General features: G+C 43.5%; 2 protein-coding genes across 6 annotated transcripts in view; one reads left to right on the top strand and one right to left on the bottom strand.

Moving 5' to 3' along the window:
• Positions 1–3,208, bottom strand: part of LOC135396793 (synaptosomal-associated protein 25-like) — a 292,543-nt gene extending 289,335 nt beyond the window's left edge. Inside the window, exon 1 of one of the 2 annotated variants that reach the window (XM_064627970.1) lies at positions 3,015–3,208. The gene's annotated coding sequence lies outside the window, so the exon portion shown is untranslated. The remainder of the gene's footprint in view (positions 1–3,014) is intronic. The other variant, XM_064627968.1, reaches the window with a different exon arrangement.
• Positions 3,209–4,240: 1,032 nt separating this feature from the next.
• LOC135396795 (uncharacterized) overlaps positions 4,241–25,600 on the top strand; it is a 50,629-nt gene continuing 29,269 nt past the window's right edge. The window contains exons 1-10 of one of the 4 annotated variants that reach the window (XM_064627976.1): positions 4,241–4,513; positions 4,634–4,739; positions 6,663–6,724; positions 7,762–7,872; positions 9,249–9,498; positions 13,440–13,627; positions 16,934–17,237; positions 19,304–19,531; positions 22,122–22,382; positions 24,189–24,956. In XM_064627976.1, the coding sequence (XP_064484046.1) occupies positions 4,665–4,739; positions 6,663–6,724; positions 7,762–7,872; positions 9,249–9,498; positions 13,440–13,627; positions 16,934–17,237; positions 19,304–19,531; positions 22,122–22,382; positions 24,189–24,956 (2,247 nt within the window). In that variant the 5' untranslated portion in view covers positions 4,241–4,513; positions 4,634–4,664. Of the gene's footprint in view, positions 4,514–4,633; positions 4,740–6,662; positions 6,725–7,761; positions 7,873–9,248; positions 9,499–13,439; positions 13,628–16,933; positions 17,238–19,303; positions 19,547–22,121; positions 22,383–24,188; positions 24,957–25,600 lie in introns of those variants that run through there. The other 3 variants (XM_064627975.1, XM_064627977.1, XM_064627978.1) reach the window with 3 other exon arrangements.

The raw sequence follows: 25,600 nt of genomic DNA on the forward strand, positions 1-25,600 counted from the left end.
AAAACCTTTCAACGGAACGCAGTTTGTCACGCCTGTAGACAGGAGAGAATCAACACTTTCCTTTGTTTTCTTAACACCCCTTCGCAGCATCATCCCATCCGTCACTTTCTCTCCTGCCACGCCTGTTTCTTCCGCGCTATTGGCTTTCTTCAACATAGCACTCTAGGAATTATTACATAATGAAGACATTCACCATCAAGGCATGGCAAATTGAACTTCTAAGTAGATTTCGCAATCATGGGCGCATAAAGCCACGGGGAAGAATCTGTCAGCTTATATCTCACGAATCCGACTTTTTTTGTCATCATCATCACCATCCTCAAATCCTCCCTAGAGAGATGAAGTGCCCCGGAAAGACGTGAAATATTCATTTCAGTCAGCGGGAACACCGATAGGATACGACCTTATAGTGATACTTACAGATGCCCTATATGAAAGAATGGCTTAAAAGCAAGCGAGTTGATAGCCTGCTCGTGCGAGTTTTTCTTTCTTGTCTCTAGTCCAGGGCTTTTCGTTGTGGTACGCACTTTATAATGATAGCGCACCTTTCTAAGCTATATGACGGACTGGCACCACGACGAAGAAGCAGAACTTTTCTCTCTATACTTTTTCGTCTAATCTAGCCAACAAATTAAAAGCATATAAGCATGCAATTTAGGCTCGTGGCACTCACAAATGGTATTATGTAGGAACACGTCGTAAGAAGGTATCCAGGGCTAAACGATGCAGCTGTTTCTGCAACTGGGGGCCGGAGGATTTTCTGCAGGCAAAGAGCAGAGCGGCAACGCAGACGACAGTCCGGTCGTACGCTTCGGAAACTGTTGAGATGTTGCAAGGCGTCTGCACGATGCAACGCGTAAAAAAACAACGTCGTGCCTGGTGTCTCCTTTAGTAATAGTGAACCTTGAAATAGCAAGAGCTGCAAAACTGGTAGGTAAAACAGGTCATAGCTACCTTTCGAAAAATAAATAACGCCCCTTATTCTCAACACGCAACAAAAATAAATGAAGGAGAAGTGACGATGACGCACGCCAAACGCAACACGCAAGCCAAAGCAGAAGACTCTCCTTTCTGCTAATATACATTGCGTAATTTTCGGTTACATGTACATTTTTTCTTTGCTTTGGGGGGGCCGAAAAATGCGAAAAGCAACTTTTGTGCACATGTACGTACTTTTGTAAACAATTTAGAAACATATGTCACGTTTTCATTTGCACAGAATGAACATAACTTAACCACAAGATAGTTCCTGGGGTACGAGTTTATGGGGGAGGTCTCTGCTTTAAGTCAAACGATTGGGAGCAAATCATGAGAGCTTCTGGCGATTGAGATTGGGAGCAAATCCGCAACGCCTTCTAATCATGAGAAAAAAAAGAAGGAAAGACAGCAGCAATAAAACTGCTGCTTGTCATTATTGCAGTATCTTGAGCATGGGGAAGTCGCAAGAAGGATTGAATGCATTTTCGGGTCTGACCTTCGAGTAGGAACTATTGGGTAGTTTCAAAACATACTTCTCTGGTCACTTCAAGTCGGTCTACGCAAGAATAAATTGGTAGTTTGTGACGTAACGTGTTGGCCCCGATCTAAGACCGCTAAACGAGTTATGCAACCAGGATTCTTCCATTGTCATCTCAGCCGACAACCTTGAATCTAAATGCGAGAATGTAGTCGGATGAATGTAGTCGGTTCTCGGGAATTTAACAGCTTCCCAAGACTGCGCAACCTAGGTACCTCGTCACCTCTACGATGCTTTCTATATATGATTCAGAGTTAACGGTCCAGTACCGAACGCCCTGGAACACTCGTCACCTCGGAAGTCGAAGCACATCCGTCATCGTCGCGTATATCCGTTCATATTCATATTTTATTCCTCAACATTCTTACAAATATTCAACATGTGTAGCCTAAGGCCTTGTTGGCCACACCAGACAGCTACAAGAAACAATAAGAACCTATCTCAATAAACCTGTACGCGAACAAACCTGCCACAAACTGCAAAAACCCGCCACTTATGACGAACTTGTGTAAAGAGAAACTTATTACTTCGCTACGAAATAGTTCTGAACATGGGACATAAATTGTTTGAAACTGCCTTTTTAGACTTTTAAAAGGAATTGTTTAATATCGAGAGGATAGAGAATTAATATGTTTGAAAACTCGTCAGGAATTGGAAATTAAGTCCTTTGGGATGGTATTAAATATGCGGGGAACAATAAAATTTTCTTTGATATTTACCACATTTGGTGTATATTCCGGGTTCTGTATACAATGGTAAAGAACTTCTTGGTGGTCTTTTACGCACCACTACATTGCACCAAGGAGGAGGAAGTTTTAACAACTGATCAATACATACGAAACCGTCTCAACACAATTGCGGGCAACATCGCTAATATTTGCGTCGTAGGGCGAATATCCGCTTCGTTCTTAGAGTTATCAGATGTGTTTCGGAGCAGACGAGCGCTAACGCCCAGGTGATTTGCACAAGAGACAGTCGGAAAGTATGTCGAAACGTGCTCGTCAGTTTGACATCTGTATACAGTCTTACCCATCTTACCGTCATCATGCAACCATGATCCGATAAGATACGTTATTAGCGAACTACGATGATTAACTACAACCGCTAAAATTTGTGATAAGATTTGCGAAATCTTGAGCGATAAAACACCTACAAGAAAAGCAGATACCCGTCGACAGAGCATTGTCAGTGCGTGCCGCAATGCTGTTTCCACACGTGAACACCCCTTCCTTCTGACCGGGAAAACAAGCACAGTAAAATGCGCTTGAGGTGTCAAGCAGACGCAGTGTCCCGATTCGCGGCATAATTAGGGTTAATACCACGCCGGGATCGCGCGCGCATCGCACACTGGACCTCGTAGAAGTAGAAAGGTCGTTTATACGTATGCGTCGTAAGTGCAGTAAAGCGCGGGCGCGTATGACACCGTTCGCTCGTCGAAGCTGTCAGTTGGAGCAAAACCCTCGCGGAGCTGAAGACCATGGGAAAGTGCGTTACTCACCGAGCGGTTGTCAGGCAGAGGAAGGTTCTTTTGGGCACCTCACTCACAAATCAAGCAACGCGTTCACGTCGTCAGTTTCCGAAATTCAGAAGTCGCTTTAGTGATCAATAACCACGGCTGAATTCCGCCCCTAAATATCGCCAACCCAACACAGGGAGAGGGACCGGAACTACCGATCCGGAAGTAGCGCCTTTGCGGCTCTGACGCAACGACTACCCTCGCTAGCAGAAGCGCAGAAGCTGCAGAGGATACGAGAAACCAAAACCGAAACCCGACGGTTTTGCTGAAAGAATTCGAAGGTCAGGTTACCGCGTCGATATCTGGAATGGCAGTTGAAGTCACGGATGTTTTTAGTTTTGACAGCAGAAGAAAAATGCTGCAAGTGAGAGAAATTATATTATTCTGGGCAATTGACATGAAATAATGGGGCCTATCAGTACGATACCTGTTGGGAACGGTGTTTTAACGTAGTAGAATATACAATGACACACACAACAAAGTGAACATGCTTAAGAGATTTAAACATTTTAAAATTCGGAAGCACGGAGTGTATTTATATCTACTGAAATTTTATGAGTATATCGTGCTTACTGAGTGCTCAAAATGATGCTGCAATGCGGTCTCAAACAGATTTCTTTTTTTCCTTTTCTTATAGAGTGAATGTAGTACAGCGACTTCACGTAAGAATTTCTCTAATAATTCCACACCCGAATCGTGACCTGGGTCGCATCTAACCTACACGAAAGTACGAGAAAAATAGCCTGTTCGAAAACATTTTAAAAAATGCGCTAAAAGTACTTGGGCAGCAGCTCCTGGAATTTCAATGATTGTCCAATACAGCTAGTCTACCAATGCATGTACACATAAACATGTATTCATATATACCCCACCACCATTGAAAGCTCGTTACCTTCCCCCTTCTAACCCCGATTTCTGGAGAAGTTGTTGAATCCCCGTCCTCAAAAGTGTCGGTCGGGTTAGAGTCACAAAGAGTCAGTATGAGCTGAAGGTCATAATTTTTTCCCGCCATTCCCAGCTGACAAAGAAAAAAAAAAGTAGACTGCAGCACGAGTTTTGAATAAAGAAGCAGCAGCCGGGCGGCGGCGAGCGCTAGCGCATTCATGACGTCATACACCTAGGCTGCTCTGATGTATGGATAAGCCGGTACATACCAGGTGTGAAGCGTCTGCCGCTTCACCAGTGGTTTAGCAGTGATGGAATATACCGGTCAAATAATAATACATGTGGGCTACGCACTCATGTCGTCACGTAAATAACGTGAGTTCAAGGTCAAGCATGTTGTGACTTGAAGAGCGCCTGCGGTCGAGAGTCTGCCGAGAGTCTGCGCGCTCTTTCTGGTACTCGTGTTCTGACATTTTACGTGCCGAAAAACTATGTTTTAACGGCAACACATAAGACACAAGAAGTGAAATAAACTCGACAAAGGCACGCCTGCTCGTCTCAGAGTATGACAATGTTTGCGAAACATAAATAGAACGGTAAGTTTTCTGTCAATGCCAAAAATTAAGAGCAACTCTAACAGGACTCAGATGTGTCTCTCCTTCAAAGTAATCGGTACGGCGACGCTAACTGTGCGAATTTCATCGATTGATTTTCAGAAAATGTGAAAGAAAACTGTCATGGTGAGGTATGGAGAGCCCAGAAAAAAGGGGGAAAGTAGTAGGTTGTGAACTTTGCGGAGTGCCCTTCTTCGACAGAAGCCACGTGAGTATATTTTGCTGTGAGCTGCAACCCGTTCAGAATCGGCTCAATAGCATAGCGAAGTTCCGCAAGTTGTCGAAGTCAATTACTGTTGCAATTAATGCAGCAACGCTTCCACAGAGGAAAACGTGTCAGGACATCAGTTACAACTCACTCCTAATTCGACAAATTAAAAGCACCATGAGCGCTTTTCTATGGCTCTTGAAAACGTGGGAATTTGCCGAAACTCGGTGCTTGCATCGGAGCAGCGCCTGACGTCCTTGAGTGATCAACCGTCCAGTGGCATCCCAAGCAGCACAATGTACTGAAAGTGAAGTGCAATAGGGGTGGACGGTATGTGCCTTATCAGTGTTCTTTAGACACAAACAACAGCGCAGAGACAGGACGTGAGTAGACAAACGAAGCACTTCGTATGTCTACTCACGTCCTGTCTCTGCACTGTTGTTTGTGTCAGTATGTACCAACTCGCCCACACCGTTGTTTTGACTCAGTTAATGTTCTTTAGCTTCACGTGTCTGTTCAAAGCCTTCCGCCTACCCGTCCACCCCTATTGCACTTGACTTTCAGTACATAGTGCTGCTTGGGACTTTGGCCTTACCCATATGAGTTCACTGATGGCATCACAGGTGTTTAACTGTGCCTTTAACTGCCAACTTGTACTACGTCTCCCCCTTGGCACACACTACAGTCAATGCTCGCTTGTCAAGAATGTCCAGATAATGGAATCCGCATAAATGAGACTCTTGAGTGGACGAGCCGTTAGTTGTCCACAAACATTGTTTCTGTATTGGTAGTCATACGAAACTGCCCATCATAACCTGCATAAGATTCAGCCCCTGTAAACTCTTACTGATAATGTTAACCTGAGAAACATTATTGATGAAAGATGAAGATTCTCTCTTGTTAAACGTTATTGGTTTGCTGAGAAAATGGCAGGGCCTTTGTGTGCATTCTCAAGGCTTACAGCACCGGGTTCCTAACTGTTATCGGCGTCATGCACGTCATCAGTGGAAACGACAACGCTAGTGACATCTTCATCGCTAATGGACCATTTTCCTCAGAACGTACAGCGTATGCGCAGCTCTCATTCTGGCTGAAAACAGCCGGTACCATCATACTGGAACCATTACTACGCTAATGCTACCGTCATTTTTCTGTGCCTGACGTCCTTCCATCAATGAGGAGGCTACGCTTCCCAGGTTTCGGCACCAAAATCTAGGGGAAGGATCGAGGAATGCAAACACTTGCAAACAGCTGTTGAACTGTAGTTGCTCTGGAAGTGAGCACTTTTAGTCACACAGAGTGGGATAATTTGTAGTGGACTCAGCTGGTCAATGTGCGGTATATGAGTACGTTTGAGAACGGGTAAAATTTCTCAAGGTCGCTGTCCCTGCTTGACGAAATGCTGGATGCACAGTGCTTCTGACCAGGGGTGGATCTATGATCCTCAATTTCTGATGTTACACAGAATTTCAGTTGACCTTGGTAGTGGAATAGCATGCTGTCCAAAGCAACACCCCCTAGAAAAATTCTGGATCTGCCTGTGCGGTTGTTGGGTATTTTCCGCAGCGTTTCCTGGGAATTTTTTTCCAATCAAGAAACTGAGGCCAGGATAAATGAAGGAAAACTGCATGGACTGAAGTCTGTACCTGGGGTGGATCCAATTTGTACGTGTATGCTGGGGGAGGGGTATGCTGATGTCCACTTGGGGGGGGTTGATGTCAATGAATAATTCCTATTACTGGGGAAACCAGCTGTTGTTCCTATGTCATGTAATCCTGATGTCGCAGTGCTTTGTTAGAGAAAGGCACATCTAGGCCTAATTTAAATTGAAATTATTTGCTCATTTGATGAGAAAGAAGTGAGTGGGAGCCTCACACCGGCTTGCATGTCTGCTGCTTCTAGTGTCTGTTCTTTAAATTTCAGGACAGGTATGAGCATGGCTTCTCCTTAATGCACCATTTGAAACTGAATGAAAAGAGTAAGTCGTAAGTAACACTTTAAATGCATGACATTTCGCGTTCCACCTAAACTGTGATTCACTGAGGCCATACACATTTCTATTCCATCATAAAAAATGCAAGAAATTTACTGCACTCAGTCTTTGTCAGCTGTAGAACAATTTAGTGAATGTTCTTTTCACTACCTTGCAGCACAACTATCATACACAAGACATGCAGGAACTATAATAACATCTCATGACTTCTAATTATGTGTTTCATTCAGATATGATCATTTTCTTCTGTGCCGGCTTGATGTTCACTTCTCAGCCACAGGTGGTGCTCCCACTATGAATAACAGAAAATATACAAAAATGCAAGAATACTTTCGGTTTCTCTCAGGCCCTGCTGCTCGCTGTTATATTTAATTTCTGTAGAAGTGCATTTTTGGACCTGCAGTACAAAAGTGCATGTTGTTTGGTGCCAAAAACTGTTGTGTTTTGTAGTGGTGCAAGCAGGAGCATTGTCATGATGAAGCAGCCAGCTGATATTGTGTCAGTTTTGGAAATTTTCAATGAGCGTTCTCTCTGTCGTCCTAAAATGTCACTGTTGTAGAATACATTGACAAAAAGGCTGTCCGTGCAGTTTAACCAAAATTGTTTTTGGTTGTGCTGGTAAGCTGCCACTCTGCGTGCTCGTTTAGTAATTTATGAAGTGTGTATGCCACTGCCACATTGTTGTATGGCCTGAGAATATTCACCAAAAATCTGATAGCAGTTCGTCAGCCAGTGTCTCTGTAGCCGACTTTCCAGATCTTGATGTGTTCATTCTGGTCTGTCATCATGGAACATCAGAGCAGTGCAGGCACACATCTCACCTCACACAATAACACATCTATCCCTGGTCACCTTATGTACAGGCTCATGCTGATTGACGTGCTAACTAATGGCGTGTGTGGCCAGTGACACACAGTGTAGGAACTTCATTATTCTCAAGGTCACAGAGCAGTGCATGCAGTCTGGCAAATTTTCAATAGCAACTCCTAACCCTACTGTCTTGGTAAAATATGTTATTGCCTCCTCTAGGAGCATTCATTGTTGTGAGCTGTGCAAAGTTGCAGTGGGCCCCATCCAGAACTTTGTGGATCACCTGGAGGGCAAAAAGCATATAAAGGCTTTGGCCATGTTTAAGCAGAGGTACGCTAGCTCTCATTGTTTATACCTCAAGAAGCGTGCCACAGGTCATGTGGAAAGGGCACCTTTTGGGATCCAGAAGAGGGGAAAAAAGCCACTGTGAGTTCACGTGACTTAGGGCACCCTTATGAGGTGGATGCATATGCATAGAGGCAATTCTAATCGTAGTTTATGCATAGGGCCAGACTTTTTTGGGTTATATTTTTCAGCAACATCAGGGGGTAAATATTGGGTTATATTTTGCTTCAATAATACGGGTGTCATCAGGTTGAACTGAACCTGATTCAACCCAGTTCTGGTTGAATCGGATTGAATCAGGTGTAAATATTCGCTTTATTTGGCATAATATGCATGACACACCAGTAGACACAGAGTATCAATATTTAGTCCATGCATCTAAGAGGCAGTAGGGTCTCTGTTATGACAGTTTGTACGAGCATACTTATGCATTATGATCCCTTGGCGTAGCAGTTTTCGGGGAAATATCGGGTTGAACCCTGTTTTTGTTTATTTGAATTAGGGGGGAGGGGGTAAATATCGGGTGTAATCGGGTATAACCCTAAAAAGTCGGGCACTATTTATGCCGTGTTTCTTCCTAGCCTTACAAATGTAGCAAGATGCATGGACAGTGACACTAACACATTGGTGAACACAAAGTGATACAAGGGGAATTGCTGCAGTAATGTCTGACCTTGTTTACTAATTATTATTATTAGTATTATTATTTATTACTCGTTATTAATGATTTGCTATTTGGATTACCTTGTTTTGCCTAGTGGATATGAGCCTAAACGAAATAAGAAAACTACCATGGTGGTACCATATAACTCTGTGCTGTATTGCTTACCACATTGTTGTTACAGTACAATTATTATTGAGGCACGCTGTGACGTTGCAACAAGTTCAGTTTCTGAGTGGGTGAAATGAATGCAAAATTTTACGTGGCTCTTACCGTTTCTGCTTTTGCATTTGAATCTCAGTTTCGAATAGGTGCAAATAATTCTGTTTTACATCTGTTAGACATCAGTTGATACCGTCTGTCATAGAAGTAACGCTCCCTCCGACAATGCAGATGTACATGTTGCTGTATACATTGACACACCTGTGAGCATGCAACGTGCTAGAAAATATTTGCTGATATTCTTGTGCGCACAGGAGAAGCAATTGACAAAGGAGCAGTTTGCATTCATGATGGTGCAATGGGCTTTTTTAGCTTTAGCATACACAGAAACAGCACAGCGGAATCAGCCGCACATGTTTTTCCTTTCTCTTTTTTTTTTTTTATTTCTGAATGTGCGAGCATAACAAGACGCACGTGTTGCTTGACAACCTGTCTGTGATTGCCAAATCTGTTTTAATTCTGCGCATTTGATGACCAGGCACTCTAAAAAGCAAAAGAAAGAAGCCTCATGTGAGAAAAGCAAGAAATTGAAAGCAAGCAGAAGTAAAAGAAGCCATCCCAAGTCAAAGCCAGCTGAAAAGGAGAGAGCTCAAAAGAGTAAAACGTCAAAGAAGTCAAGTGATCACACAGATAACACCACCCACATCAAAGAGCCTTCCACGAACACTGACCAGAACAGGCGGGAAGGTGTGCAGTCAAATGAAGCAAGTCCTCAGAAGGCCATCATCGTGAGTAGAATTATTGTGTTTAAATGGTGTATCTCTCCTTTCACTGACAGTCTCAATAATTCCTACATGTTGGGTAGAGATGGGGAGTATTGAGTAATGCATTGCAATATTTTGCATTACCGGTAATGCATTACGAGTCTGTAATGGGTAACGCTAATGCCTAACATTTTGTGGAAGAGTACTGCTTAGTTAGAGTGCTGCCATTACACTTTGGTAGAGTAATGCATAAGGGCATTACTCATTACAGTCCCTGACTGATTTTTGGACTTGAGGAGCCACAAAATCAGTCCAGATTTTTAGACAAAGGCTTAAATCTGCAATGCTTTAAAACAACTGAATTTGAGCAATCATAGTGGCTTGAAATAACTGTTGATATGAGTTTGTTTCGCTGCACGTACATGCGATAACGCATCGCGGCGACTTTCCACTAGCGTAGCCTTGTCGTGATACACTTGCATGAGCATACTAACGGCTGTAAGGATCGCTGTGGCTGGCGGCGGTGCAAAGACAACCTCTTCGTCGCTGCCACTGTCGTCGGAACATTCCGGCGGCAGATTGAGAACCTGGCCAACGATGTGAGGATCAGTTAGTTCCCGTCGGGATCAGTTAGTGGGCAGAATTGGACATTGTTATCCCCATATGATCATCTTCGCGTCTGTTTTGGCTTTGGCAAACGAAAATGTCCAAAAAAATAGGCATGCTCAAAGCGAAATGAGTACGAAAAACCGGGCAGTCCGTCCGAAACACAGTCCAAAATATTAGAAGTGGATATACATTGGCTCTATGGGGCATTTGACAGTGCCAAGAGTTTTGTCCGAAAAACTGGAAAGTCTGAAATTTGGCTTGAAAGTTCACACATTGTTTAAAGCCAGCAGTTACGAATTGTGCAGGCAAGGAAAAACCTGCAGGCTGTTTTTTCCCAGCCATATTTTTCACTTACTACGTCACCAAGAAGGAGGACTGAGCTCAAGTGGAGTCTTTGAATCTTTCTAAGCTACAATTAATCTTATTTATGATTGCTCATTTAGATTGTGCATTATTGCTCTCATATCTTGAACAAATCATAAACGTGTAACAATGTTGTGGAAAATTTAATTGCTATGACAGTGCATTACTAAGCATGAAAAACATAGTTCCCACTGGTCCTTGAAACCTTTCAATACTCTCGAATGAAAAATGCCATTTTTAAGGTCGGGGAAAGCCTTCAATTTTAAATTTACATATTTTTTCCAGTTCTCGCAGAGCTGCAGACGTGAATTCTGCTTATCTGGAGACGGAACTATAGTTTCGAAACCACAAGACTTTGCACTCGTTGCCGTAGAAATCAGCAGTTGTCTTCCTATCTTTGTCCTGCTCGGTGCTTATCTTACTCAGTATCAACACAGATCCGTAGCAGACACCAGAAATGCGATAGATGAATGGTGCCCTCTGTTGCATTCATTAGTGTTCCGTCCTATCCTATGATCTTTAACATTTAGGAATCCTTAGTCATGTTTATGAATGGATCACTACATGTTGCACAGTCCCATATTGAACATAAATTTATATGGCATATGGGAGGCCATTTGTTCAGTTCACAGCTATGCAATGCTGCCAGATGCACCTTTCTGTGACATTATATTTGTGCAAAATTACAAATTTAACTCTACGGTAACTCTTTCGACAAACCTTGTGTAGTAGCATGCCCCTATGTGCACTTGCTCACTGTGAGCTCTAAAGGAGTAAGTTTAAAAATCCACCCTGCGCATGAGTTGCTATTTGACCATATTGGCATCTTTTAATTATTTTTCATAGATTTTTAAATCTGATCACTAATAAAGTTTCACTGAAAGTTTCATGTGAGTACTACGTAGGTTTTGTACAGTTTGAGTAAGCACACCACAAGAGCAGGTGTTAAGAGTATGGCGGAAGTCATTCTCGAGAAATATGAATAAACCGGCCAATGAGGGAACGTCTTTGACGAGCCTAGGGTGCTCTTAGCGGCGGGCATCTCCAATGTCTGCCAGGAGCCTACTAGGCGAACCAGACGAACTCGGAAACAATGCCTGTCATCTGCGTGCTTTCCTCTGGTTCGCCCTTCAAATGTATGTCACCACGATGTTTTGCCATGGAGCTTCCTCAGCTGCAGCGTCAATGCTAGTTGATAAAACTGGTCTACTAAGCACTTTTCTAAGCACTAAGCACTTTTCTGGAGAGGGAATTTGAACTGTTGAACGATCTCAAACATTGTGACACTTGCCATGGTTCCAACTGGTCCTTGAAACCCTTGTATATCCTGGAATTCGAACAAAAAAATTTTGAAGGTCTGGAAAACCCTGGAATTTTCTATAGGTCTCGAAAATGCTTGATTTTGCATGTTTTCCTTATTCCCATAGACCTGCAGTGCAAATTCCACTTTTCCAAAGTCAGCACTATAGTTTCGAAGCTGCAGTGGTGAACACTCATTGTAATAGGAATTGGTTGGGGTAACCAGAAATGTGAGAAATGAACGGTGCCCTCTGTTGTATTCATCAACCTTCCTTTCGATCAGGAGACGTCAATCATGTTTGTGAGCGGATTGCTATTGCACAGTCCCCACGTATTCTGTTGTGTGATACCTGACGATCACACAAGCGATAGGTTTTCAATATTTTTGTGAACCGGTGAAGCCCAGTTATAAACTGCGTTTTACGTCCAGGCAAAATGATGGCTGAGCCTTCAAATCGATAAAATCATACCAACCTCAGTGCTGGCCACAAGAAGGGATGAGGGACACAACACATCGCACTGATCCACGCACTGACCCTTAAAAGGTTCTGAAAAGAAACTTGAAACTTTTGTTGAAAAATTCAATGGGAACCATGACTTGCTTCATACATACATTTCTGGAGGCAACTACCCTTCAACAGTTCATGCTTAAAAAAAAGGGGGGGGGGGGGGGGAGAGAAGATCAGTTACGCATGATGACAAGGCTTCGATGACAAGGATGAAAGGTGTGACATCAGGTACAAACGCTGCTCACTCCAACCGGTTCAAGTAAACCTCCATGGACATCTCTGGACAAGTTCCATTGAGCCACCGGGCTACATTCTGTAAAATCCTTTTACTTTGCGAGCCCTTAATTTTCTTGAATTTCACGAATTAGAAAGGTTCGGTAACTTCAAGGCCACGCGAAAATTTTGCTGAAGACATGACGCATATGGGGGGAGATACCATGACGGCAAATCTTATCACAGAAAATTACAACTGTCTACAACATTATTATTGCAATCTTATTAAAATAATGTTATTTCAACTACTATATATAATAAACATCTTAACTGCATTGAGCACAAGCATGTGAGATGTGTGAGCTGCTGCGCATCCATCTCAGTGTCCCAGAATGAGAACTTCTCTTTCATGTCGGATTCAAAGATGCCATTTCAATGTACATCTAGGGGCTCGAGGTCACCCGTACAAACTGCAGGTATGAATCAATGAATGCATAATCTGTTCTCCTGAGACATTTGTAGGATGGTCTCTGTTCGATGCGCCACAAACACGTCGAACGAGCATAATGCTTTGGCATCTGGGTGTAAGCAAAGCGTCTGGTGTTCACATAGGGCACAACGACTTTTTCGATGTAGCGCATCATTGTGTGGACACTGCTGCAGTGGTTAGGGGAGTGCAAGACTTTGCGAAATTTTGTGTTCTTGAACATGTGCCTGCTGTGACATTTGCAAAAACTTGAGGCTCGCGAAATAAAATGGTTTTACAGAATGCGTTGCTCAAAGAATTCCTGTGGCTGTGACCGGAACAAATGTGTGACAGTTGCTTTCACTTCCACAACCTGTGGAAAAATTCGACCTGAATTTTTCCCGAATGTGAAACATTTCTGCGGTGCCAACAGAGTTGGCAGACTTCTTCTGCTTTTTCTTTTAAAGATATTTTCTGCAGCAATACTAAACCAGCAGTGCTTGTAGGAAGAAAACGTTGGCCACAACGAAGATATGAACAACGGTTGGAATGGACAGCAGCAGTGGCCCAGACAGGGCCCAGTATTCTGGCAGGGTCGAGAGCAATGGAACTTTCAGCAGAACTTCAGACAGAATCACCACCAAGGATTTCTTAATAATGAGCCATGCTTCAGGCCTCCCTTTCAGCAATGGAGGTAAGCGAAGCGTGCAACGACAAGAAAGCAGAACCTCTGCGGTATATCTTAAGGGCCACTTTGTATGATCTGGGATAACACCTTTCTACATATTTCCTTTTCGCATAGAATTTACATCTTTCTGTTCGTTTCCAAAATTTTGTAACATTTTGCCATTACAACATGGTGTAGTGTTAAATTAATTACTTAATTTAGTAAAAATAGTGTGATTTTTTAAAAATTGCATGTTAGTGCCGTGAATATGGGCGACGTACAGGCGTATACAGATTTAGAGAGGACAGCGAGAAAGAGTGGGTGGACAGAATTTCCCTATGACGACTCCAGGGGGAACTGTGCCAACATTTGTCTGGAAAATGTGGTGGAAATCACCAAAGTAAATTCTACCTTGCATACCACTAAACTTTTTGGTTGGTTGGCTCATAAATTTTCTACTCTTTGCTTAAAGTGGGACTCAACAAAACCACCACAAAGGTTGTGGTATACTCGTAACCTTTGGGACATCAGGAACACATGTACGAAATATCGTTCCAAAACTGCGCAGATTTTATTCAAACAAATTTATTACAAAGCGAGTGCTTCACCTCTGTGAAGCGAGAGGGCACTGAAAGCAACACACCGCTGACATCAACTGCAATCCGGCAAGGGAGAATGCGGGTTGAGAAGTGAAGAAAACCAAATACATGGTATTCGCAGCAAAGAATAAGCCGATCACTGACGACTCTCTGAATTTATGCATTGATCAGAATGGAATTGAAAGAGTACCTCAGATTAAGTTCCTGGGTGTTTGGTTCCAAGAGAATCTATTATGGAATGTTCACGTTAGCAGTGTCACATCAGAAGTTGCCAGGAAAATAGGAGCATTGTACCGCATCAAGGATTTACTACCTGCCTGGTTAAAGAGATCACTCTATTTCGCCCTAATTTACCCCTCCTTGTACTATTGTCTATTAGTATGGGGCCTAACCAGTTCCAGTAACTATAATAGAATTTATGCTCTGCAAAAGCGAGTACTAAGCCTTGTCGCGAACACTTCAGATGTTGTACCAGCAACTTTTCAGCAATTAGCCATTTAGCAATACAACTGTTATTCACATTAAAGCTGGGCATACATGCATATACAACGTTTTACTCAGGTAATGTATCAGTGCAATCTCCAAGAAGCCGATATTCACTCCGAAATCCGTATCCGTTTACTCTTCCATTCAGCAGAACAAATTATGGCTCACAGACTACTATGTACCTTGTCCCAAACTTTCTAAATAACTGGAGGCACCTTTTTGCGGCCTTTTTGAATCCATGTGCCTGTAAGAGAAAGTTAACGAATGAGTTGCTTATCAGCATCGCTGATTAATGACTGAGGGTGGATATTTTTTAACATTATCATGCTAGAAATATAACTGGGATAATGATATGTACCACGATACCTACCATCATCGAATCTGTTGTGTATATTGTACTACTATATTACTGTAAATGCCGCCATGACTGCTCTGTATAGGGTCAGGTACCTCGTCAGGGTTTCTCCCTTTTGTACCTGATCCTCGTTTCCAATGGAAATGAAATAAAAGGCATACATACATACATACATACATAAGTAGACGACAATGCTGGGTGATGTCACGGTATAGCATGGAGCTCTGTTTTCTGCTCCTCACATTTGGGTTGCGGTTTGCTATTGTCGTCATTTCCGAATTAATAACTGTATAAGTAGTAATTTTTACAGAGTTCGAGGTAACTCGAGGTAACGAGGTTACTGTAACTAATTTCCTTTTTCAGGTAACTTTGCCAAAGTAACTTAAGTTCCGAGTTACTTTTAACTCTCTTTTCACTATTGTCCACATATATTCTTGCTTTGTCTCCGGTTCCTTCATGGCATTTTTTGCCATAAAACGTGATATTCAATCAGTTGCATTATTTTATTCAGGAAGTAAGAACCGCTGCCATTGAAATGAAGCTGAACCATTGTGCGCCCACAGGGAGTAAGATGCAAAGCGTTCGAATAAACCTCTACCAGAGAAACGTCGTCATGACGTTGGTAGGCAGACTGAAACCGAAACAAATCGGAAGGAGAGGGCTGGGTTCCACGATCTGGCTTTTATTCGCTGCCTCCCATTGAAAGAAAAGCAGGACCGAGGGTCGCGTCTCTTTTTAGGGGACCATATCGTAATCCACTCAAGACCGTGGCTTTCGGGGGCGACCTTGTTCACCTCTAGCTTCGAGCGTAGCTCAATTCTAGCAAATTTCTGGCGCTGTCGAACACTATGACGTCATTTGTTTACAAACAGGGAGAGGTCTATTGTTGGACATAAACGAAAACGATCTAAGCGTGTTGCACTCCACTGCAGGCAACTCAAGGTCTAACTCAACTGCTCACGTGCGCTGCACCTGCGTAATGCTGTTTTGTGTCCGAAGTAACTTGAAAGTAACTCGTTTTTTTTTAAGTAACTCAGTAACTGCGAGTTACATTTCAGGCTCAAGAACTTCGTTACAAACTTAGTTACATTTTTCACACGGTAACTTAACTTGTAACGAGTTCTTTTTGACGGGTAACTTCTCAATCTATGAATTTTTACGAGGAAGTAATTTTAGCGAAATTCACGAGCGTTTGTTTCTTCGCGAAATATTCGGACCAATGACAGAAAAATACACGAACGAAATATGTAAGAATTTTGGCCCAGGCTGCTGACCAACTTATGTACGCTGTTTCTTACGCTATTACGCTGCATTGGATACCAATCGTACCTGCTCGTTGCGGTGACAGGATTGACGGGTGATGGGAATTCGGCAATGACCCAGATACCAGATGAGTAAGGACCCCCTAACCTCAGCCCTCTCAGTCAGAAGGGCTCAAAAGGAAGACAAATGCAACAGGTTATTACCCCGTTGTGATACCTTTTGTTAACTTCTTCCTGGATTTTTAAGGTGGAGGGCCCATAAGATGCCTGGTGCAGGGTCAACGCACCACGGTACCGCGAATAATTACCCGATCCCGCCTCCTCACAAATTCGCGAATTATTGAGCCCGCAAATTTAACCACTTATAGAGTACTCGCGCAAAATGAATGCAAATGTTGTATTCGGTATCGAGGTGGTGGTTCACGTTCAGTATGATGCTCACCTAAAAAAATAAAAAATTTAAATAAATAAAAAAATTAAAAATAAAAAAAAAACTTGCGAAGTCTCTCTTTAAGCATTGCACACATGCACACATTTTTTGTATAACTTTGCGGACGCATAGTTCCTGTTACTACCACAATTGCCAAAAAGCCCTGAGAGTAACAATAGGTCAATGAATTGTCATAACCAGGCAGCCCTTCATCGACGTCCCCAGGCCATACAACGCCCGGGGTATGGGCGTACCATCCTATCGGCCACAGAACTTCCAGTGTCAGCCACCCCACCAATACTGGAATAGCAATGGTCAGGGCTACAGAGGGCAGCGGAGAGATTCAATACCACCATTCGGTGGCATTGATGCTTCCGAAGGCTGGCTCAGTTCCCACTACAACAACAGGGAGCCCATTGCTGCTCCACCAACAGACTCTGTTCCCCAACAAGACGGGCCACCTACACCTGCTCAGACATCCAGCGAAACGGAAAGGGCAAGCACGGTATGTGTTTCTCTGTTCACTACGTTTTCTTCTTAAAGAAGTTGTGACACTTTGCGCCAATTTATGCCTGATAAATGTGAAACGCGGTTATTTACGTTCACGTGAACTCAACCTGCAGTAATAGCCACATAAGAAATTGGCACAGCGAACGCCGAAATTGCTTCGACAACGATATCACGGCTAGCAGTTCCGCTGGTGAGGGGCCACACGAGAGCTCACTTGCTTACGGGAGCCAGTAGATGTCCTCGAATTCTCTGAGCTGCTTGAATGAATTTGGAGAGCCCAAGGGGATGAAACAGCATGTTTTCGCAGTATTGGACATAACTCGTTACTGTAACTAAGCTACTTTTCTCAGTAACTTTTAACTTACCTCGTTGCTTTCGGACCCCAGTAACTTCTCGAGGAACTTGTTCTTCTTTGGCTAACTCTTTCAACGTAACTTGGCATATGTTCCAAGTTTCTTTTGTTTGATTCTGGTCTACAAACATCACAAGCTGCATCCTCCCTGCACGTGCATGCCAGATGTACTTGCACAGCGCTCTGCTCCCTTGTTGTTGCGAACACTACAAATTCTGGTTTGGTTGTGCATTAGGAGACTCAGGTGATGTTCATCATAGTGACAAGCAGTAGCTAGTAGCAAGATTGAAACTTAGTGAGGTTCTATGAAATGTGCATAGAGGACAACTCATAGGACCTTGGAACATTCAATGCCTGCTTCGTGCTCCATTCAAGTACCTTATTATGAGATCAAGATCATCAAATGCCTTTCTAATGAAGCACATAAGGGCACGCTTTTTTCGTCATATGAAATAGAGGTATAGTTTTTGCATGTAAAACCTATTATAAAACGTCTTGCACCGCCCATTGTGAGATCAAGATCTGAATTATAGAAAGGTGAAAAAGGTGTATATTGGGAAACAAATAACTTGAAAGTAACTCATTACTTTTCCAAGTTACCATATTAATATTCTTGACCTGTAACTTTGTTACATTTTTTGCACAGTAACTTAACTGGTAACGAGTTCCTATTATCGAGAAACTTCCTCAGCTCTCTGTTTTTGTGCTCACTGCTAGTTGAGCCAACACCACCTAGAGACAAAGCCTAGATACAAAGCATTTGAGTGGCGTGACATAGCCATTAACTCTTTTCATACCGCTGCAAAAATTTCTATTTTTGGGTGGTTTGACAAATATATTTTTGGTGGCTGACAGTATCACTTCAAAATATGTTGCTATATAGGAAAATGTAGTCAAATGAATGCCCTATTGAATGATCCAGTTTTCAGAAACAGTGTTATCCATATATTTCAAAAATTAATTTTGGAATACAAAAAATTGGTACAAACAGCAGAAACTTTATGAAGATATGTCTGTGTCTTGAGCAAAAATATCAATGTACAAGTTCCAAAATGTACACAATATGGCAAATTTTGTCAAAAATAACATCTGCAAATATCAACACAATCAAGATGTTCATAAGTTGTGGAAAATAATGTCAACAGCCATGTTGTTCAAGTAACTGAGTGACAGAGTTCATCAAAAGAGTAAAACAGAAATGAACATTATTTCAACAGAAAAAAAGAAATTGGTTGCATGCTCAACTTTCCTTTTCTTGTACCACCTAGTGCTATTTGACCTATTTTTTACTCCTCCCGGTTAGTTTTGAGACCGGAAGAACAGCAATAGTGCAAGTTATACGTAATCACGCGTTCAGGACAAAAAGCTAATTATCAGACACTTCAGAGTCAGTATTTGCATTCTGATAAACGAGATCAAACCCAAATATGCGTCAAATGCAATTATTGCGCATTTGCGAAAGGGGTCAGCCGTGGGAATGCGATGCCGTGACCACGATAAAATCTCCACACTGTCTCCTTGGCTCAGAGCCAGATAGTAGTTCAAAATTATTTGAATTTCATTATTTCATGGACGTTGGAGGCTTACGTGTTTGTGTCGTCCCTGGATGGAGCTCGCCTTGACTAATTCTCGTTGTTCACAGAGGATGTAAACTAGTTTCAACTGTTGTTCTAAATGCTTATTCTTCAACTGCTTCATCTGTAATATAGGCACCTCCCACAGATCCATCCACAGAGCATGCTGTAAAGAAGGAGAAGATGACTGAAATAGAACAGCCGTTGCACCCTGCAGGTTGCGAACGTCTCGACCGCACGAGCCACCTCATTTTCTTGTCCTCAGAAGATGAAGACAATACTACTGGCACTCACCGTAATGACAGTGGGAGCAATGACCAGCGAAAGCTGCAGAGTGAAGGGTCCACTGCAACCAAGCGCAAGGTTAGAACTCCAAAGGTCAGTTTGCTAACGTTGAGAGTGTCACCATCGTGACACTGAAGTCAGAGCCATATATTAAAAGGGAGTCTGGCCATTAATGGGTCATGCCTATACCTGAAGCTCCACCCACTTTTTCAGCTTTCTGATTAATAACGTCTTGATATATGAAGCACTATCAATCAACCTATCCTCACTATTTGTCCCCCTATCCGACATGGGCAGTGCCATTTTGGGTGGCAAGTGGATTGGATGGGATTGAAATGGATATCTCTCACGATCTGCAATCGCAGTGGATATTCTGTTGACCAGACCACAGAATAGCGGCGCGCTTTATTCTGTGGACCAGACCACAGGAAAGGGTTACGTTTTATTCTGTGGACCAGTCCATGCGGCGTCTGCCTCAAGTGTGGAAAAATGCCATGTATTACATAATCTAACCTAACCATACCTAACCTAATTCTAGAACGTAAGAAAGGCATTGTGGCCCTAACCTAACCTAATTTCTAGCAAAAATTCAGCACTTTTTCTTTTTCTGTGTGCTAGCCGTCGACGCTGTAGGCCATGTGGCGTCCGCCTCAAGTGTGGAGAAATGCCATGCCATACTGAATCTAATCTAGCCTAACCATACCTAACCTGACCCAACCTTACCTAACCTAATTCTATGTAGAACGTAAGAAAGGCGTTGTGGCCCTAGCCTAACCTTATTCGTAGCAAAAATTCAGCACTTTCTTTTCTTTCTGTGTGCTAGCCCAAACATGCCCACATGATATTGTCCACATTCACTGTGTAGCTAAAAAAGACTCAAATGTTGCGCCTGAGATAAAAGGGTACACAGAGCGAAGGAAAGAAAAACAAAACAAAGCGAGTCCACCGGGAATCAAACCCAGACTCCCTGATTGCCAGCCGGGGATGCTAACCACTACCCCACACGACCGACGCAGCATTATTGCGAATTTTGCCACCACTAATCTTGTGGTCTGGTCAACAGAATAAAGCTTGTCGTTATTCTGCGGTCTGGTCAACAGAATATCCACTGCGATCTGCAATACTAGAGTGGCGACTAGTGACAATACTAGTGGATTTTTGGTGCAAATGTGATGAAGGCCACCTAGGCTGCGCAAGGTATGTCAGGAATTCTCGTCTGCTTCCGTCGTCGGTACGCTTTTTTAACTTATCTACATGAATAGTTGAAATAAAAAAGCCGAAGGTTTATACAGTGGAACCTCATTAGCGCATACCTGGCGGGGACGCGGAAAAAGTACGTGCAAAGCGCTGCTACATCATAACCGAAAATTACTAATTATGTCACTTATCGTCACGAGTATCGTCACATGTATCCATAAAATGCAGTTAATAAATTCAAAATTGTACAGCACAGTGCCATTTTTGTTATGATTTCGTTGTGATCGCCGTGTTCACTAGGCCTAACACCGGCGACAAAGCGTGTTGTTTTCAGTTAGATATCAATAGCGGAGCATCAGTTGAAACTGATTTCCGAGAACCGTGTATAAGGATGCACATCTGCAGCGTAAAATCAGAGTGACCTGTGAAAATTTTTTTTCACGAAACCCCCGCATCACTGTTGTTTGTTTTCGTCGCCATTTTGGGTGGCAGTCCGGTGTCATGGCGACCCCCGTGGTAAAGGGCAAACCAATCAGGGGCTCGGAACTATGATTGACAGGTCGAGCCTCTTTCTGCGACTCCTCCCAATGAAAGAACTGATGTTCTGAGGCTGGAACAACATAGAAGGGACAAATACATACAAAGCCTCAATTTGCCTAAGAAATTAACGATGAAAGATGAAAGTCACTGAAAAGGTTAGCCAGCTCTAGGACTCGAACCCACATCTTCTGGATTGCCGGTCCAGGGCTCTACCAATTGAGCTAAGCTAACACGCCTTCTCAGCGACTTCCAGGGTGCGTCATCTGAAGGGACAAACCAGCCACTCTCTTTCACTCATCCTCCTTTCACTCTTACATTTTTGCTCACTCATACACACATTCATGCGACGGGATTGACGCAGGCGGCAACTGTTGAACATGAAAGAACTGATGTTCTGAGGCTGGAACAACATAGAAGGGACAAATACATAAAAAGCCTCAATTTGCCTAAGAAATTAACGATGAAAGATGAAAGTCACTGAAAAGGTTAGCCAGCTGTAGGACTCGAACCCACATCTTCTGGATTGTATGTATTTGTCCCTTCTATGTTGTTCCAGGCTCAGAACATCAGTTCTTTCATGTTCAACAGTTGCCGCCTGCGTCGATCCTGTCGTATGAATGTGTGTATGAGTGAGCAAAAATGTAAGAGTGAAAGGAGGATGAGTGAGAGAGAGTGGCTGATTTGTCCCTTCAGATGACGCACCCTGGAAGTCGCTGAGAAGGCGTGTTAGCTTAGCTCAATTGGTAGAGCCCTGGACCGGCAATCCAGAAGATGTGGGTTCGACTCCTACAGCTGGCTAACCTTTTCAGTGACTTTCATCTTTCATCCTCCCAATGTCCAGACTCCCTTTTAGTATACGGCTGTGACTGAAGTGAACGCTTCTCAGACTTTTCCCTTGACTCAGACCTTGCTTGTTTCCTCGTGTCAACAGAGCTCCGGAAAAACCGCTCGGAAGGAGCAGGGGGCGAAGTGTGGTGGCACAGTTCCCATCTTCTCGTCCTTTTCTTCCAAGGAGGCTTTCAGAAAAGACGTTCTCGATCGTCTGGTGAACTATCCCTGCTCAAGACGAGTCCGTTCGCAGCTCTCGAAATGGGTGGCTCACCTGAAGGGACCGCAGGACCATCTGCCAGCACAACAAGAAAGGCCCTCGCTGAATCTGGCGGCACTGCCCACGCAGCAGTTGGACTTGCAGGTCACATCACACTTTTATTTATCTAGCTTTCTCGCACTCAAGCAGCATCACAGCGACGTTGTTGCATTTGGTCATTTCCGTCCTGCACATGTGCTGTGCAGCAGAATTTGGCCTTTGAACCTGTCCTGCGCGTTGTACAGCAGAGCACATGGTATTTCTTGCCTGTGCAAGTAAGTTTTGATTTGAGCAAGCAAACGTTGTGTCATGGTGACACACAGTCTTCCACGAGGGGCGTTAAATGCAGTGCACTGTGTCCTGAGACTTTGATGCACGTTAAAGAGTCCTCAGGTGGGCAAAATTAATCAGAAGACCGACTGCTGTGGCATTGTTCATGATCCCAGATGTCTAATGCCACATGATAATGCCACAAATTACCGCTAATTACAGTCGCTGTACGATAATTCGGACTGTAAAAATTCGGACCTTCTAATGTTTTGGACAAAACTGTTGGCACCGTCAAACGCCCCATAAGACCAATGTGTTTCTGCATCCAATAATTTGGGCCATTCCTCAGAAGATGTGCTTGATTATTGGTACTCATCTCACTTCAAACCTGCATGGTTTTGGGGATTTACCATCTCCCGTGCGCCAGAAATACGGCAGAAAAATGTACTCCCACTCCTGATTTTTTTGTACTGCCTTCATGACACTAAGGCCATTTCCCATTCCCGACATGACGCATACATACTTATTTGTGAGCGACCAAAACCAAATGCTCAGAATGCGTTGCAAGAACGTATCTTTCAATACACATGTCTTCGAGTACAAGTATCTTTGAGTATCGGAAATACAGAAATGCCGACTGCAACTTCAAGTGAGGATGTTGATGATGTTACTACGATAGAAATGTTTAGTGGAGGCGAAAACGTAAATTCATTGACAGTTGAGGCTAACGTGACGTTGCCATTAGACACTTTAACAGCATTTGCATGAATGTCGTCCTTGGCATTGACAACATCAAAAAAAAGGTGAAAATGGCAGCAGCGATGAGGATGTCGTGGATGCACCGCGCTTTTGTTCCCGCTGACCTTGACACCTCGTGGGCAGTTTGCGGAGAGAGGAGAAATGGAAACAGTTTGGAGACCTCCTTCCCCTTTCTGATAAGCAAGTTCCAACGGTTCACAACAGCATTAAGATTTTTAGGATTTGCTGAAGCTGTCTATTGACACTGTCTTCCATGTTGAAGCAGAGTGCAAATGAAGGAAAAGAACAAGCAACATGGGTGGCGCTGATTTTTATAACTGAATGCATTGTTAGGTGCAATTTTTGGCGAAGTAACTAAGTCGTTACTTCATTGGTTGCATACAACTGTGCTCAAACGTGACCATACCAGCAGTGCTGGTATGGTGACATTTGAGTAGTGCTCATGAACACTGTAGGAACCATTCCCACTCTTGGGGTCGTGCTTTCCCGTCCGGCCCGTGAAGGAATGCTGTGCCAACTCAATAACAAAACAAAGGTTTACTTCATGCTTTTCCAACCAAACGGCTTATCAGCCCAAAAGAGTATAAATACAGCAGCCGGCCCCAGCTGTCGTTTCCTGGTAGACGTCCTGTCTCCCTCTTTAACACCGTCGCGCCCCCTCTCTATCGTCTTCCCGTCCCTCCCTCTCTGGCTCCTTCTGCCCATTCCCTGGCAGCGGCGCCCTCTCATACCAACAAGACCGTGGTGATTATCCAGTGGCGCCCCACAGGTCTCCACAACACACATACTACGTGCAACCAAAGAGCGCTGACTTCTTTTTCACCCTATAAGGTGATGAAGATTGCTGTATGTATTTGAAACTCATACTATAAATTGGTACAGGGCCTGGTTAAGGAGATGGAAGCAAGTGACCTCCCAGACGAGCTTCTGCATAGTCTCATGGTTGCTCTTGAAGATGGCTCAGATGCTGAACATGAGGGAGGAACTGCGGTAACCATGGACCATGAAGTGACTGCTGGCGTCAGCAACACCTCCCCGAAAGTAAATGGTGCCAAAGCCAGTAAGAAATCTCCAGCCATATGTCCTAGTGACAAAGCCATTTCAAAAGTCTCCAAGACAAAAACTGCCAAGTCTTCACCATCAGTTAGGTCAAATTCCGAGTCGTCGTCGTCGTCTGCCAGCTTGTCTTCGCTGCCTGGTACAACAAAACCAACAGTGGCCAAGTCAGTGACGACAAAGCCTACAGCGAGCAAGTCACCTGTGAGTAAAGTGACATCTGGCAAGCCAGCAGCCAAGAAATCATCTGGCAGCAAATTGGAGACAAGCAAATCAGCAACCACGAAGCCAAAGGCCTTGCCTACGAAAACACGGACAGCTGATTCTGGACTTATAGGGTCACCCAGTGACAAGGTGTCATCTGCCACTGCCAGATCTCCGCTCCTGACAAAGGGCAAGGAGGAACTGCCAGCGAAAGAGTGTACTCAGGAGTCCGACGCAGATAAGGGGAGTGACGAAGAATGTGTTGTAGTGCCGACTCCAGTGAAGGTGATAGAGTCGGTGGATCTTGTGGATTCTGAGGAAGAACGGGAGGATGACAGAACGACGGAGGATGAGGATGAGGACAGACATCCTGCTTCTCCTCCATCAGAGGTGAGAACCATGATAGCACTTTCCGGTGTTTCGCCTAACATGGTAGCAAAATCCTATTTAAAAATGTATTTGTCTGAAGATTATGGTGTCAACGATATTCATCTTCAGCAAACCTTTGCTGTGACTTAGAAGCACTTTTCTCGATTTTCAGTCGTGAGAAATTATATTTTCTTGTTTCAACCACTGAAATTTGCCAAGTTAATGCTGCATTATTTTGCCAGAAACAGAAAGCGGATGTCAGATTTACCCAATCCCATTACCAAATATTAGACCTGTGTGAATATTCGAAATTTCGAATATGAAACAAATATCTGATGCTATTCGAATGCTATTCGCAACCTATTTTCAGTATTCTAATTTTTCGAATATTTTTCGAATGGTACTGAAACGAGGTATCGCTATCGCCATGCTGCAAGTGGACTTCGCCTCATTACATCGAAGAGTTTGGTGAAGCCTACTTCACGTTACCGCCATTGTTCTTATGGTGTGCGGCTCTATTCTGCAAGTCAGCTTAACTTCATAGCACTCGAGCGTTAGGTGAAGCCTGCTGTTTACAATATTCTGTCGACAAAGTCTACAACTTCCGTGACCTCACGGTCAACACTGTACTCTGGGCACTGCATGTTCCAGTAAATGTTCTGCGA

The sequence above is a fragment of the Ornithodoros turicata genome, chromosome 6 (genome assembly GCF_037126465.1).
Source record: "Ornithodoros turicata isolate Travis chromosome 6, ASM3712646v1, whole genome shotgun sequence".
In the NCBI taxonomy this organism is placed as follows: domain Eukaryota; kingdom Metazoa; phylum Arthropoda; class Arachnida; order Ixodida; family Argasidae; genus Ornithodoros; species Ornithodoros turicata.